The sequence below is a fragment of the Sceloporus occidentalis genome, unplaced genomic scaffold (assembly GCF_023333645.1).
Source record: "Sceloporus occidentalis isolate IW3139 unplaced genomic scaffold, rSceOcc1.0.p SCAF_72, whole genome shotgun sequence".
Lineage (NCBI taxonomy): Eukaryota > Metazoa > Chordata > Lepidosauria > Squamata > Phrynosomatidae > Sceloporus > Sceloporus occidentalis.
The window spans coordinates 3,053,928-3,071,207 of NW_028317052.1; the positions used below are offsets into that span (position 1 = coordinate 3,053,928).

General features: G+C 39.4%; 1 protein-coding gene across 6 annotated transcripts in view; it reads left to right on the plus strand.

The window, feature by feature from the left end:
* LOC149286095 (unconventional myosin-XVIIIa-like) overlaps positions 1-16,674 on the plus strand; it is a 128,108-nt gene extending 111,434 nt beyond the window's left edge. For 2 of the 6 annotated variants that reach the window (XM_089494362.1, XM_089494361.1), the window contains exons 37-42: positions 489-626; positions 1,399-1,584; positions 2,543-2,682; positions 2,822-2,866; positions 7,281-7,407; positions 8,337-9,698. In XM_089494362.1, coding sequence (XP_089350488.1) covers positions 489-626; positions 1,399-1,584; positions 2,543-2,682; positions 2,822-2,866; positions 7,281-7,407; positions 8,337-9,698 — 1,998 coding nt within the window. Of the gene's footprint in view, positions 1-488; positions 627-1,398; positions 1,585-2,542; positions 2,683-2,821; positions 2,867-7,280; positions 7,408-7,856; positions 7,873-8,336; positions 9,699-16,526 lie in introns of those variants that run through there. The other 4 variants (XM_089494365.1, XM_089494366.1, XM_089494363.1 and 1 more) reach the window with 3 other exon arrangements.
* The last annotated feature ends 606 nt before the right edge of the window (positions 16,675-17,280 follow it).

A 17,280-nucleotide genomic window follows, 5' to 3' on the forward strand; every position in this document is an offset into this window, starting at 1 on the left:
TTTTGCTTTCCACAAGAAAAATTTCTAGGCTATATAAGAAGCCAGACATTCCCATTATAGGTCTGTAATTTACTTCAACAAGTGGACAGGAATTTTGTTTTCTAGTCCTGTGCAAATTGCAGTATATTCCCCAAAAAATCCTGTGATACTGCGTGTCTACGATTTTGCTGCTGTTTATTTTTCTAGATTTATGTTCGTATTAACTTGTCTCTATAGATGAATTCCAGCCTGTGTAGAAGCTAAATTATCCCCGATTTGTCAAGCAGTGTAACTATCATACAGGATAGTGGATATAACTATATTTCTTTTGCTAAAGACCAAAAAACACCTGTCTTTTTTTTATGATTTTTTTTTATCACAATTGATAATTTTACTTGTAACAAAAGTGGCATATTCTTATCTGTAAATGGTGAATACTACTGCAATGGCTGCTGAATTGTTTCCCTGTTTAACTGTTATGTATAATGTGTTTTTCTTCCATGGTGCAGTTACAAGGCTTACAGAGTCAGCTAGAGTTTGTGGAACAGTCTACGGTGGATAAGTCTCTAGTGAGCAGACAAGAAGCCAAGATCCGGGAACTTGAGACACGTCTGGAATTTGAGAGGACGCAAGTGAAACGTATGGAGGTGAGTAGAACCCAAGAAATTTGTCATTGTCCCTGAAACCAAAATGGAAGCCATGTTGGAACACAGTTATTGCTCGTTGCCAACCAAAAAGAAAAAAAAAAGGTTCTATGAAATAAATCACTTCCTTATGTTTTGTCTGGATTCTCATAGATACCCACTAGTCACCACTAATACAAAACAAACAGTACCCTCCTGTCTTATGATTACACATTGATTAAACAATTGTATGGCTATATTTACCGCCAGATGCCATTGACTCTCTTCTTAATATTTTAGTTTGTTACCCTTCACCTTTGTAAAGTTTATTTGGCAAACCAGTTTACGCTGCTGTAAAAATGTAACTTTAAGGCACACCTGAGATTTATGAGCAGCTGTTTTCATCTTATTGGAATTGTTTCACCAAGAAAGGGTACATGAGGCTTTAGTAAATAAATGGATTGACAGTTTGCATTGATTCCCAAGATGTGGTTGGTAAACCAGCAATAGAACCATACTATCCCATCTCCTTGATCTGATAGATTGTGGGGCCCAAGAACAAGATTAGATGCTGGCCAATTCCTCCAAAGCTTCATGCTGACAATTAGGCTTATAGTGATCTGAACACAAATCAAACCATCTAGAGATTAGAAACGGGGACACTACCTAGGTTGGTGCAAAATTTGCATTTAGATTTCATAGACTTAAGGGATCTCAACCACTTAAATTTGGAAAACTAGCGTTAAATGTTAATTTCCTAAATTGTCCTTTTTCTGAAACTGCATTCTTCCAACAGAGTCTAGTCACACGGTTAAAGGAGAACATAGAAAAACTGACAGAGGAAAGGGATCAGCGGGTAGCAGCAGAGAACAGAGAGAAGGAGCAGAATAAAAGAATGCAGAGGCAGATCCGGGACATGAAGGAGGAAATGGTGGAATTGGCTAAAAAAGAGACCGAGGCCAGCCGCAAGAAGCATGAGCTGGTAAGTAAATTACAATGGCCTTTTAATGGTTCTCTTAATAGGGACACTTCAGAAGTATGCTGTAGGCACATGCTGATATGGTCTCATGGGGCATCTGACTCGCACAAACATTTCATCGTTCTCACACATGACACTGTTGCATAGGCAGGGGAGGGCTGGCAGCCTAAGGCCTGGGGGGCAAGTCAAGTGAAGTGGCTCCGCCCCCTCGCACTCACCTTTCACCCCTCACGCTGCTCCCATCACTATGCGGCCATCAGGCTGCTGGAAAACTTATCTAAACGGCCGCTGGTTGCTGATGCCACCGGCCGGAGCTACTTTAATCCTTTTTTTTATTTATTTAATATGCCGGATCGGCTTGCCATATTAAAAATAAATAAATAAAGTATTAAAGTACGCAGCCGTTTAGATTCGATTTCCAACAATCTGATGGCCGCATAGTGATGGGAGCAGCGTGAGGGGTGAAAGGTGAGTGCGAGGGGGCGGAGCTTTCACCCCTCACGCTGCTCCCATCACTTGGCGGCCATCGCACACGGCCGCTGGGTGCTGATGCCGCCGGCCGGCGCTGCTTTAATACTATTGTTTTTTTTTCATTTAATAGCCGATCGGCTTGCTATATTCAATTTTAAAAAAAAGTATTAAAGTAGCGCCGGCCGGCGGCATCAGCACCCAGCGGCCGTTTAGATTAGATTTGGGGCGGCCTGGGGGGGCAATTGCCCCCCGGCCCAGCCCGCCCCTGTGCATAGGTGTACATCACAACACAAGAGTGTTGTGGTAATTGGTGTCATTTGCTTATTATCTATTAAGAAAAGACCCCAGTGTCCAACTCAATTTGTAAACCTGCCCTGGCCCATTTACCTATGGAATATAATAAACAAAATGTACGCTTTTACTAGATGGCCCAGGATTCACTGTGTTATTAATGTACTGGGTAACCGTATGGTTGGTTTTCTGTCCGCAGGAAATGGATTTGGAGAGTTTGGAAGCTGCAAACCAAAGTTTACAATCTGATCTAAAACTGGCCTTCAAGCGCATCGGGGACCTTCAGGCTGCTATTGAGGATGAGATGGAGAGTGATGACAACGAAGACTTGATTAACAGGTAGGAATCTTCTCCAGACTTACCACTCCCATTCTGTAAATTATTCACAAAACTATTATTATTTGGCCCGTTGTTTCTTCAACACCATTAGTTATTTTTAGATGTTTTTCTCATGCTTCTTTTATCTCCATGTTTTTAGTCTACAGGACATGGTGACCAAGTATCATAAGCGAAAGAATAAAAAGTGAGGATGCAAAGTTCTCTCATGTATTTTTGATTTGCCCCTTATCCTTTGCATGCTCAGAGTATCTACCCCACAGCCTGGCAGTCGCTCTGAAGAGCCATCTGACTGCCTGTATAACCGCATGGCCTGTTCCTGCCCCGGCAAATGCATGCCCATTGAATTAACCTCATCTAACATAAACCTGAAAGACACAGGTTGCTTTTAATTGTTCTTGTTTCTCCGAGTGCACATATATATATTTACTTGCAATAACGTGAATAATCGTGTATTTTATGTGGCTTAGCATTCCTTATTCCTGAACATTGGTTGGCTGTCTTGTACACATAAAAGGTGCCATTTTATAGGGGATGGATTTCCACCTATACATTGTGCTAGCCAATTGGCTAGGAAAAGTGTATCGTAAAAAGGTGATTTTATTTTTTATTTTTTTTTTTTTTAAATGATCCCCCACATAATGGCATTGAGATAAAAACTACAAAGATGGCTGCTGGGTGAGCTTTGGGCAAATGCAAACGTGCACAATCCTCTCCATTAATTTGCAAAGCGTTGCGTATATCTGTATGACGTGACAGTGTTATGTGACAGATGGGCCTAGAGGAGTTTACAAAACACAGTATAGAGCACCATACCTTACACGGCAAAGTGGCAACCTTGTGTATGTTAGAATTGCCCATTTGGTGGCCAGGGAGGCAGCTCACTAGCCCCTTGTTGTTTAATACAATTTGTTAAAGTAAGACATTCAAATTATAAACTACTGGAGATACTGTAGGTGTATAAGTGAGATAGATGGGTAAAGTTTTTTTTCCCCTTCGTTTTTTGCCTGGTCCTTGACAGATGATTTGAAGGGTACAGGGATTACCCTGGTAAATTACAAAATCACGGTGTGTAATATAACATTCCACGGCAATTTTAATGATCCTACGGAAAAGTAGAAGTTAAGTTACAAGGCAGGAGCTGGAACTGTAGTGCGCCCCTTGTCTCTAGACGGTAAAAAGCCTAATGCTGGCGGATAAATCGCTTATTGCAGCTAATGCCACGTACCCGCTTCCAGACATGCTTTCAATTTCAGCAACGTTTCGCCGTTCCCACGCGAGATTCCTCTCTGCTGTCTCAATTGTTTCAGTAGAACGGGAGGGAGGAAAAAGGATGGAAGGGAAGGCAGGAGGGAATTGTGGGGTGAAAGGATGTGGTGTTGGTGTTTATACCATTATCCTGCCAAGCAGGTAAAAAATGATTTCGATTTGCTCAGAGCGCGGCTACAGTTGCTGTTTCCTCCGCACATAATGAGGGCAGGAGGCTGCTCTGTATTCAGCCAGCATAGCAAGAAAGTGCTTTAAGCATGCAGGGAACGGATTTAGCAAAGCGACGCGGCGATGTCGGAAATCAGATCAGCGCTATGCTGGGGCAGGAGGGGGGTGATGGATGTTTCACAATGCCAGGAGGTGGCAGCAGTTTATGGCACAGCTACGTCAAGTGGATTTACAAGTTTTGCAGGGTCCCGGTGTAGGTGTAAGTCAAACTGGAAGTAATAATGGCCTCTGGTTCCCCATACTAGCTTTAAACACACTGTTTACTCGACCCATCAAATTGTTATTCATCTCAGAGGAGAGAGTCGTTAAATAAGGCCAATTCTTACACTCCATCTTTTCCCGTTTACTTTGGGGGACTGTTGTTCTAAAATGACAGCCCTAGCCATTTGTAATGTCTCTCTAAATGGAGCGCAAATTTTATTGCTTTTATTATTTTTTTTTATGGCCTAAAATATACAGGCTCTTTAATTTTTTTTTTAAAATTTTTTTTTAAAGCTTGGGTTTTTGACATTTAAGCTCTGTGTTAGAATTGTGGCACTGATTATATGCTTCTCTTTCAAACTCTGTAAAGAAGAAGGGAAAAAAAACTTAAATACTTTATATATAAAATATTTGTAATCCCCTGTGGCTTGGAAATGTGAGGGATTGTCTTATTTTCTTTCTGTGAACTTTATTCAAAGAAAACTTTTCATTTGGAATGGGGATAGTGAACATTGTATTGCATCCAAACTATGCTCTATTGGTCCTGTAACGTCGCTCTTACTGTTTAACATGGCCAAAGCTAAATCTTCTTTTTTTTTTAAAAGAAAAAAAAAAAAACAACTTTATATTAGCTTCTATTTTCCCCATCTGCCAACAAAACCTTGCAAATTGAGCACTGCATTTGGGCTATCTAGATTGTGTCTACTAAAAAGGTAGTGTACTGTTAGTGGATTGTTGGTGGGAGTAGTTGAAATTTGGGGTTAAGTAGTCCAGCGGAGAAGTCAAAAGTCTCTGGTGGCATTTGTAGATGATCACTATATTTGCTTGTCTCAAACGGAGCGCCTTCATAGGAATTGAAGCAGTGCTTAACCACATTGATGTATTTTATTCCATCATAGACCCACAAAAGTCGCACGTTTTACACGGGCACTAAATAATACTGGTGCCTTTATATAACAATTGAACCGGTCATTACTTAAAAAAATCAACCCCCCTCTTTAGTGGGAAAATCTCTTAAAGAACATCTTCTCTTTCTGATGTTCTTGCCTTTTTTAATATATTTTTTTTTCGTTTTAACGTGTCTGGAAAGCAATCTCCCAGATGAATGGTACCAGCTGCCGATGTGAGGATGAAGAGTTGGGCTGATGACACATTTCCGTGACAGGCTCTTTTTAATATACTCAACGGCTGCAAATGAGTTTTCTTTACAGAGCATCACTAAATATTATGTAGCGCTGCCTTGGCTGAAATCTCCGTTCTCACTCAAAGCCTATCCTGCCGCCCAGCCTTCTGTTCTAGTCATCTTCAATATGGACAGTGGGCCAGAACTGCTGAAATATTTATTGATTTTAAATTATTGTAACAGGCGAGTTGGCTTAAATTACCCGTGATGCTTTCAGGTTTGCAAGCAGCTGCCTGAGTGCGTCTGTCTTTACAGCAATTGGCTTGCCCGTTTAATCCTAAACCTTTACCAGGCTGCCATAATGGCCCGCGTAGCTTTCAGAAGTGACAAGGTACCGTGGGAGATGGTGTAACATTACATAATGGTGTAGCCGTAAATTAATTACATAGGATTTGAAGGCACGTGAAATCCATTCAGCCTATCTAGTCCGATTTTTCCAGATGTAAAAGCTCAGACCTTAATTGGAGTCTAAGTTAAGAGTTTTGAAGGCACAACGATGAGGGTGATATCTACATAGTGTAAGGTTCTAAAAAAAGATGTTTTATATAGAGGTTTAATTCAATGTATAAGGTCTGTAAATTCAAACATCACAAAAATCCATACAGCATAAGAGGGACACTCTGGTTGTATAGCAGCGTGGTCAGTGGAAAGTGTTTTAGCATTGTGACATGTATGTAACATTATAAGTCATTTACAAGTAGTATATATTTTTTATTGAAGCTGTTTATGAATACATTTTCTGCTGAAGGGACCGAGGGTGCTGTGTGTCGCTTCTGGGTAGGCGGCCTTGGCAACAGATGCGATGTTTAATCAACTATATGAGCAGCATAAATGATATTTAGTACACTGAACAGTACAGTTCTCTAAAGCATTCTGGTTTGCATAAGACAGGTAAACACGGCACATTGATGATATTACAGACAGGCTTTTAAAATATATAGTGTGGTCACTTTGTTTAAGTGATAGGGGACATGGGGCAATAGACAAAGATGCATCGTGAGATCAGGTTTAGAATGGAGACATGGTGTTAGTGTGAATCACTGTATGCTGATTTGGTGTCAAGTGAGGAATGCTCAGGCATCGGCATTATGATGTATTCCGATCAACCTATGTGTGCGATTAAGAATGTTTCCTGGGATCATTTTAGAAAATGTAGGGTGTCGTTCATCCCAAGCTCTTACACAGAACATAGAACTCATTACAATAAAATAGGCAGACTTTAACTTCTTAAAATAGATTTAAATGTTTTAATTGTGCATACTGCAAATCTGCTGTCAGTTATGCTCCATCTTTCTATATCAAGACACTGATGATTGTATCACAATGCTTTGATATGACAATTTGCTAAACTTGTACTTATGCGTAATGGTTCCAAGCCCCAAGAGGTATTTTAAAGTCTTTTTGGTTATTGCAGCTCACTGAGGCATGAAGGTGTACTTAGAAGTTGGTTCATGGGCTGCTATTGATAGTCACATATAATATTAATATTATTGTTTTCAAGGATGCTTGAGTCTTCTTCCCCCACTGCTCTTGCTATTGTTTTATGCAATGTTTGAAACTCACACCTGTCTTGATGATATTTTATTTACCCCATCTAATTTTGCTCTATATTTGACAGACTGATGCTGTGACTAACCCTATCAGAAGACATAAGGCATGCATGACCTTGGCTGTGATAACTTTGTCTTGTTAATAACTGATGATTTAACTTTTCTCATAGTGATGGAGACTCTGATGATGATTCAGAGCTGGAAGAACGAGTGGATGGCGTAAAATCATGGCTTTCCAAAAATAAAGGTTCCTCCAAAGCTTTCTCGGATGATGGCAGTTTAAAGAGCTCCAGGTCAGTTTGAATAAGGCGGATAATAATTGTAATTAAATTAAAGTCTGAAATAGAGCTTAATATCTACCTAGCACATTGTTAGGCAGCAGTCTGGGTACTAATCTTGAGGTTTTGCCATATTTTGTGCATATTCAGTTTGCAAACATACCAAACTGCCTGCAGTAACCTTCACATCATGATATCCATACTTTCCTTCAACCTTGACCTATGTATACTTCTTGCCTGACCGTGATCGCAACAGTTTTTGAGAAACGCGGCAAATGTTATTGCATTATCCCTCCCCAAACCTATAAATTGTAATTGATGCAAGCATTCCTATTTCGGTCTTTCTTGTTCGCTTAAGAATGTTTGTGTATATTCCTCTGCGGGGGGTCATCAACAAATCGTGTGCGTCATTAACCAGAAAACCAATCAGACTTTTTATATCTAAAAGTATTCTCTAGTCAGCCTGAGTCACACTCAGGCGGTTGTAAAACCGCAACTCAAACAGTCACCAAACTATGTTACTATGGAACATTGTGGACTTTTTTTTATATCCTTGTTCGGTCGCAAATGTTATCTTGCCAAATTTGTTAGAATGTAGACCTTTCTATTATCACATCATAGTCCTAGTCAAATTTTTTATGATAAATCAATATTTTAAAACTGTTCTAGATATTTGTTGAAATATCCATATTTTCCAAAATAAGGGCTGTATGTTTCCATATGTGCTCTGGCATTAACCATTCCTGCCATGTTACCCATAATCATACGTTTTCTTCAGTATTCTGTCCTTATTTCTATTTTTTTTTCTTTCCTTTTATTTTGTATTGTTTCCATTCTTTGTATTATGTTTTTAACTATCTTCTTTACTTTCTTTGGATTTTCTCATTCACCTACAACCCTTATATTTTCAAAAATCCAAGGCTTAGCCAAAGCACAGAGCTGAAGGAGGGAAAAGAGGTAAAATCAGTTAAACCAGTCAAGGAGTTGGAGGAGAGACCAGTGTCCGTTATGAGCTCCCTCAGCTATAGAAAGAGATCAAACCTTAAGGACTCTATAGGTGGGAAAGGAGATGAGGAGTCTCTGTTCTCTGCTCTCAAAGAAAGACCAGATTCTCCAGATAGGTCATTCCGTAAGGTTCAGAAGGACTCTTCAGGAAGTGCACTTGATGAAACTCTCTCTGTTAATTCCTGGAGGAAATCCCAAGGCAGTGAGGACCTTGATGACCGAGCATCTCTGGTTTCTCAAGCATTTACCGAAGCTTCAAGTCGAGCAAGGAGAGGCCTTGACAAGAGGTGGTCTGTGACGAGTCCAGATTTTGATAAAGTATCAGTTGTATCCAGCAGAATATCGAGTAGACGTGGTATAGAAGATGAAGATGAAACAAAATCAACTCTTAGCTTTGGTATTTCAAGCCCACCTAGCTTAAGGCGTAGTACATCCAAACTAGACGAGCCCCGCAGTGGCCTTCCGTCTTTAAGCCCGTCACTCAGTCGACGTTCAGACTATGTATCAGAGCGTTCTTCTATAGGAAATCGTTCTGACACTCGTCTGTCTGTGACGAGAAGCTCCCTGGATGATTTTGATGATTCTGTTAGCGTTGCCTTCAGTGATGCTAGGTCCATTTATAGTCACCAGTCTGGGCGTAGTTTTTCAGTACCTCCCCGGGCCAGAACACCAGCTTCAGATGAGATTGAAACGGAAAGCAGAGATCTTCAGCCTGTCGGACACCGAAGCTATTTGGATCCAGATTTAGAAGCTGCCATTAATGAAGTACTGAACTACAAACCTATAAAATTCAAGAGGAAGAGTCTGGATCCTGATTCTGAAGATGATGATAACGATGCAAAAAGTGTGAGGAGTTTGAAGGGTTTAGAGAGAGAGAATACCGAATCATCCTCTGGGATCAAAAGGTCAGCTTCCGCCATAGACTTTTCTAGAGCCCCAAGTAGAAAAAGCAGATCTCGGAAGAGCAGCTCTGAGTCTGAGTCAAATGATGAACGCAAGAAGAGAAAATCTAAGAAGCACTCCAAGAAATCAAAGAGGAAGTCCAAGAAAAAGGAGCCAGAGTCGTCGTCATCATCATCTTCTTCATCAGAATCTGACTCGTCGTCAGGATCTACAGTGTCCTACCGTAGTGCAGGTAGCATTAAAAAGGGCCCAAAACACAGAAATCGAGAATCAGATGAGGAAAAGTCTCAGGGGGGCAGAGAAGGAGAGAACAGCAAAAAAACAAAAAAAGAGGACAAGAAGAGGAAGAAACAGGTGGATAGTCTGGTGATGAAGTATCTGTACCGTCCCGAAAGTGATTAAAGCAGTAGGTGTTTGCTTGTAATTGTGGACTTCGCATGATCTGCACGGAGTGGATTACTAACACCTACTCGGGATGTGTGGGTTTTTTGTGATTAATGAATATGGTCATTTTAACTGGTTTGCTTCATACTTCACAGTTACTTGATAAGGCTCTGGCCATTTCTGCCTGAAACTGAGGCAACAAGCGGGTTTTAGTGTTATTCATTTTTAGCAGTTTACAGATTTTTGCCTGAGTAAGGACAGCAAAGGGCATTGCAACTTTTATAATTTCCATATGTAAATAGAATGTATTTGTCAGTTGTTTGCAGACACCTACATTGGGGTTAGTAGTCCATATGTTCAGTTTTATAGTGTCTTTTTCTAATATATTTTCCATTACAGAAAATTACATGGTCATTGACCGCAAGTTTGTTCTGTTACCGTTTCCAAACTGCTAATTTAATCTTGTTTAACAATATTTGATTTAATGAAAGAATGCATTGGTGGGATACCAATACAATACAATAACATATCCTCACACAATAACATACATGCACTTTTATTCTAACTTCTGAAGTATAAAAAGCCCACCATTTTGTAGATGTGAACATAACCTGGATAATATAAGCCATTGTGTGATTTTCCTTTAGGAGGCATAGTTATGGAGAGAAATGTACTTTTTACGCGACCTATTAATAGCTATTTATGTAACGGGGTAGGGCATAAAATATGTAAATAAAGTAGCCCACTGAGTACCAGGTTTATTGCTATAACCTGTTGGGCTATTCCCCAATACCAGTATAATAAGTTAACTATGCTTTTTTTTTTTATAATGAAACCGAATACTTTTTACAAATAAATGTGCAAAAAGAAAAATAAGCTATCCAAGGCCTTTACCCTACAATGTACACTAAACTAATGTTTGGCTGCATGTATGTAATTCTGGGAATTTAACATTCCTTGCTTGTGTAGCACATTTTTTTTCTTTTTCTGTGTACATTTTTGTGACTTTGGGTTGCAAAACCATATGTTCATTAGTTATTTACATCATAACATCATATTCTAAAGTATTCTACAATGTGTAAGCAACAGATAGGGCATCTCAGACAACTTAGACTTGCAGAAACAAAAGGTGAGTGCTTGCACAAGAGGTGTGAGTGCACCTGAGTGAGGTGGATCAGCCACACAACTATCTCATTGTGAACATTGTTTAATATTACTAAACACGTAAAACTGACTGAAGGGTAAGAAGGCATGTGGGGAGACCTGAAGAGAGTCGATGTTGAGGAGGAGAGTTGACCAGCTGGTTGAATAAGGGGAGATGATAAGTTGGGGAAGGGCACTCCTTGAGAAGTCTCGGCATGAGAAGTATGGGACATCGGGGAATGGAAAAAGGGAAAATAGGGATTTGGGGTCTCAGAAAAGCACTGACCTTCCTAAAAGAGGAATACTAGCATGGTTTGACATGATTTAACTCTGATCAGCAGCCTCTGGACTATAAAGCAGATCCCAGTAACAAACCAGAAAACATGGTTAAAAACAGGCTTTAACAGCATGAAATTGAGCGTATTCACATCCACAGAGTATGATACAGAGTATGATACATGATGATAACTATTCTGTCCATGTGCCTCTCAGGAACCATTTACCTGGACATAAATGTTGAATAAGCAACCTACAGTGGCTCTATCCGCGTTAATGTGCGGAGCTCCATTTCCCATGGAACATCAGAGCTCTGTTCTGGCAGTCTGCTCAGCTCCTGCACCCCCCCCACCGAGTGACCTCAATGCTTATAGTCCCGGAAAGAAGTATCTTGGTGATCCAGGGATATGCAAATATTCCGTCTCTCTACATATTTGTTGAAAAAGCCACTTTTTGCTTAGCATCATGTAGTTCTGTGTGTCATGAGAGCTAGTGAGTGAACAGACTGAGAATTAATCGGCACAGTGGGAGCACTTTTCAGCTCCTGCCGCCTGCTTTATCAACCATGGTCTCATTGCTGCAATCTTGCACATCATTGAGTAACCCATTCAGTTCTGTCGGAATGTAAATTTCTACATTCCTGGTTTTTTGTTCCACTTCTAGCACACCGTGCTATCTACTACTGTGTCCCATCATACTCGCTCAGCCATGGTTTGTAGCCTATGACGGCTGTAATTCCGGGGCTGCCGAATACTTACCTTGACATATAACAATGTCACCAATCTACACCAACATTGGTGGGATAGAAGCAAACTCATTACACTACTCTTTAAATATTTAACAAGCCTTTCAGGTCTATAATTTATTATTATTTATGCCATCCTAGTGTTTCTGGCTTTGGTCCCAACATGGATTGATGAACCCAGAGACCGGGAGGGGGCATGCATTGCAAACATGGCGCCAGTTTTCTTTTTAATCCGATGAACACTAGGCTTTGTTACGCTAACTCCGATATTTCATTCATTAAAAGAAAATCAAGACATAAGGGTAGCGATGCGTATAATCACAAACTCTTTCGTTTCTCCAGAAGATTACGTCCGATAAAGTGAAGATGAACGACATCTTAGAAACATAAGAGGTTAATATGAAATCCTCATGTAAGTTTTCCTTGCCAGTCTAGAAAACGGTAAATTTCAGTCTTATAAGAAGATTGTGACACAGCTAGCTGCTAAGTGCTTCATCCGGTGATTATCTACCCGCAGCAGGCACTAGCGGGGACAAGCTGCATGCTAATGCCGTTTTAGAGAAGGGGTGCATATACAGCTTTCCCAACTTCCCAATACCCCTAAGAACCATAAGAACTTTCCGAGAAGATCTAGGGCAACAACTATCGTGCAAAGGCAGGGGATCTGTATGCATTACCATGAGCCGGCAGGCACAATTTGGCGCCTTTCACTTGTAATTAAGAAGTATAATTAAGGTGTTTTAAAGATACTAATGAAATGTCGCCCTTTATAATATATTAATTAAGATTTCTTGCTCAGGCATTAGCAACTCTCCGGCAGTTTGGCAAATATTTGGATTAGCTATAAATAGATGGTACCGTTAAGATTCTACATGGAAGGATGGATAATAGGTAAAGCATGAGCATAACTATATTAGGTTCCATCAACACAAATGTGTGTCCAGATGATACTTAACACTTATCTAAAGCACGCTTTGGTACCTTTTGGTAATTAGAAAGCCATATTGGAATGCCCTTATGGATTATTATGGGCTAATTCCACCATGTGTTCTTGATGCTGCCCTCAAAGACGAAGATAGTTAACTGCAATGTAATTGAATTTAATGCAGATAAAGGCTCTGCTATGGCTAGAATGGAATGAGATCACATACATTTAATTTCTACGTCTTCAAACTATTAAGAGGGAAGAACGAGGAAATCTTTCAACAGAAGCCGTAAAACGCGAAGGCAGCCTATTTTATTGGTATTATTGATACAAGGTATTATTGTATATATTTGCATGCTTATATCGGTTATGACATAATGTTCCCCTCATGTTAGATTAAAGGGACCGTAATTAATTGTGTGCTCTAGTGTGTTAAGCAAATAAACCTTAGAAAATCTGCCACTTAGACTAAATAGTTAATCACATAAAAACACAAACTTGTTAAGAGACCTTTTCGGTTTCTACAGCAACAACCTGTCAGCGCCTGCTTTTGTGTCGCATAACAATGAACTGTTCCTGAAATATGAATGAGGCTAAATTTATTTCCTGGAAGGGTTTGGGTATTCAGTAGTCCTAGGAATGATGTTTCTAAAGCTACGTTTAGTTGCAAAAAAGTTTTGTTCTGCAGAGTAGGTGGAATAGTTAAAAGATTTCAACGGGTCTTGCTTTCATTAGATCATAATGCAAACTGCTTACATTGTTTATCTTATATCTGGTGCATGGATGCTTCTTATGAGGTTCCATGGAATCTAGACATAGTTACAGGCCTCTGACTTCTCTCCCCAAATGCAGGGTACATTTAACCCCTTATGTCTCATACTCTCCCACATCCCAATATTCCACGGTATACACGAGGGAGGGTATCTTATCCATCTACAGGTACATCTAGCTTCCCGTATGCTTATTACAATGTGTTTAGAGCCAGGTGAGACATAGCACAGCTTTGTTTCCGGTTTACATTGCACTTTTTCATTTTCAGTTCTTATTGGATTCTCCATAAGGCAGATAATGTATGATCATGTGGGACTATACAAGCAGGAGGGATAAAGGAAAGGACATATTGCTAGTGCGGCCCACTCATGCTTATGTCTTCCCCGCTCATGTTTATTCCCTGCCCATTTTCAAGCATGTTACACCTACCTCTACATGTTTTCTGCCCCTATTTGGCCTATGAGGCCTCCAGATGTTTGTGTCTGGGTCAGTACATCTGGAATATAAATACGGACTTGGCTGGTTTTTTTATTTATTTTTATTTCATTTTTTTACTTGGTACTTGCCCAGTGCACTTTTTTATTAAAAAAACAAAAACAGAAAAGGCCAGGTTGCCACGTAAAGCTGACATATATTCATCTTCTTCCTTTAATTATTTGTCTAATGTTCTTTGGAGCAAACCGTTTTTTTTATTATTACTATAAACTATTACAGATATCAGACAATTACAGATTCTGTATTGCCCCTGAAAGTTCTTCACAACAATCACACCATATCGAGGTCATCTGTCCTGAAGGCAATGGCGAAGTACAACATTAATATATATTTTTTTGACGTTAACATTACTATTTAATTTGAAAAACACAGATAAGCCCTGATTTTAGATACAGATTACATCAACAGCAAAGTTATTGAAATAATTTTCTTCGACCGTTCAATCAGCACCTTATATCTAGGATTATATTATGTCAAAATTGCATCTGTGTCAATGTCATTATCTAGTTTTCTTCTCTCAGAGAGAAAATAATACATTGTTGAATAAGAGATGCTAATTAACCTTAGCAATAGTTCCTCCTCGCATGTCAGATAATAATCTGCCGCTGTTCATGTAGCCTGGAGATACGACATTAGAGGTATATGTAACATACACAGAATTGACATCTTACACAAGCCCTCCACCTGCACGCGGGCTGATGGGCTGCGCATGTTCATTTGTTTGTTCAGTTAGGAGAATCCTCCGAGGGGAAAAGCAGCAAATTCCCTGACAGATCCTCCGCTTTTCAATCTCCCTCCGCTCATTGATCTGGATTAATACTCTGGCGTGCTTGCAATTTGCACGACTTCAACACAATTTGTTTTTGCCTGGAGGGTGCATTTTGAAGCCGAATGAAGAATCATAGGGGTAGAACATCAAGAGGGGGGGTGCATTTATTGCTATTATTTTAGCAATTACTGTGTGTAGCATTTTGCATTTCACTTGGAAATTATCTATAATTTCCCTGTAAACTATCCCTACCGCCACCAATATTTCTGTTTAGATGGTGTTTTGTGGGGGGTTTTTGTAATATAAAAATGTGGGTGCTTTATTGCCATATTTCCCAAGTGTTTCCTTTATTAGAAGGGACAGTCTGTCTCTGACATCAAAATCTATTGTTGGTTGGCTATGATGAAATGTCTTCATAAATATTACTTTTCTTCTAAAATTTCTTTTGCTACAAACCCAAAACTGCTGCACCCCCTAAAACTAAACTGAGAGGTATATACAGGTTCTGATTCACTACAATACAGCAATGGGACAGGTAAAGGGGAAGAGCGTTTATTTTCCCGATCGGACCATTAACACTATGAGAGACCTTGCCTTGTTGGCTCAGCCTCCATAGTTCATTTCCGCCTGGCACCATGTCTTAAACTGATACAGCATTCCGCTCTGCTTCAGAATATGCTGACCTCTATTAATGAATGTTAATGTCGGCAAAAACGTGGAAGGGAAATGGAACAATAGTGATTTAACACATGTACAGGATCAAAGGCATTTTCTTCAGGATGGTTTAAAACATGCTGCTTGTGCATAGTTCCCAAGAACACAGCTGATGTCACCGGAGATGGCGGGTGGGGGCTGTTCACGGGAACAGCTGTTGCTTTTATTGCCTAAAAAAAAAAAATCAAAGTTGCCATATAGTGAATAATTATTTTGCAAATTTGGAAAAAGAGCCAAGAATTTGTTCTTGGCATTAACAGATTAAAATTTTATTATAAACTGGAAGCGTTATATATATTTATATATATATATATATATATATATATATATATATATATATATATATATATATATATATATATATATAATATATTTTTGGTTTAAAGAAAACCAAATTCTCTTTAATTCCTTTAATTAAAGTTCTGTCAAAGTTACAGTCTGCCATCTAGTTATTATTTTCTTAAGTAGATTTGGGAAGGTGATGCCGGAAATTGTTTACATCGTACTCCTCATCGAGTCTCATCAGAGTTTCTATTTGTGTGTGAGCTGGATATTTGAAATTGTTGGATTTGCTTATTTAAATTGCCCATTTCCTCCTATGATGAGTAGCTCCTATTTGTAGTTCACATGATATGCTTTGTCCTAATCTGTCTTGGGTCGAGGTTTGATTATTTCCACTCTAAATGCTTTTATAATGAAGCAAGGTAGTCAGATGTGATTCATTTTAATGTCTGTTAGTAAGCACCCGTGTTCTACATGTGACACTAATGTAAATTATGAGATAATTAGTTTATTGTGACTACACAGCGTAAACGGTGTATATTAATGAGTTTTCTCTATGAGTTTTATATTGTTGCTAGAGCACTGAAGTTCATGCATGTCTAAAGTCTGATGATTATTTGATTGGTAGAATTATTTCATGGAAAGCGAAGGATCTCTTTATAGTCTCTGCATGGCCGTTTAAATTATCATGCTTTTAAATTAACTTTTATTTATTTCCTTCTCCAGTCCCCCGTCTTATCGGAAACCGCTGAACTACGACAGATCAGATGAAGAGCGGGATAACTTTGAAAGCACGTACCGATCCAAGTACTCCCCACGAAGCTACCTGAGCGATAGTGACACGGAGACCAAATCCTCTGAACTGTTGTCCTAACTGAAAGGGCATAAGCGAGAATGGTGCCATCGCTAGGGATGTGAGAGTTTGCCTTGTCCATTGCTTGAGAAACGCGGCTTCAGATATTTTGTTTTGTATCTGTTGGTGTTGCCTTTGAGATTCCTGTTAAAGGAGAAAGTCACTGCTCGCTAGAGTTATACAGGGATGCCGTTCTTGCCCAAAGCCTCGCAATCTAACTGCATGGCCTATGTGCAGCATTAGAGGTTCGAGACGGCTTTGTTGGGTTGTTTTATCTTCTGTTCATGCTTTGATGGTGGATGGGGAGAAAAAAAAGTAAATTATTACTCTGCTCTACTCTCTATATTTTCTCCATTTATTATGTTTCTCCCTTTTAAAGTTTTTTTTCTTTTCTTTATTGTGTGATCTTAACGTTCTCCTGCTCTAAGTAGCAAACAGAGGCTGCACTCCAAGTATGAGTGCTTATGGTGTTCCTATTACAAGGGTGATTCCAAAGAGCCCCCTGCATAATGGTGCCTTTTCTGCCATATTGTTTCAAACTTCAGTGTGGGAAAACCAAATTACAATGCTTTTTAGACTCCATATTATTATGTATCCCTTTTATTTACATATGTTTATTATGTACAT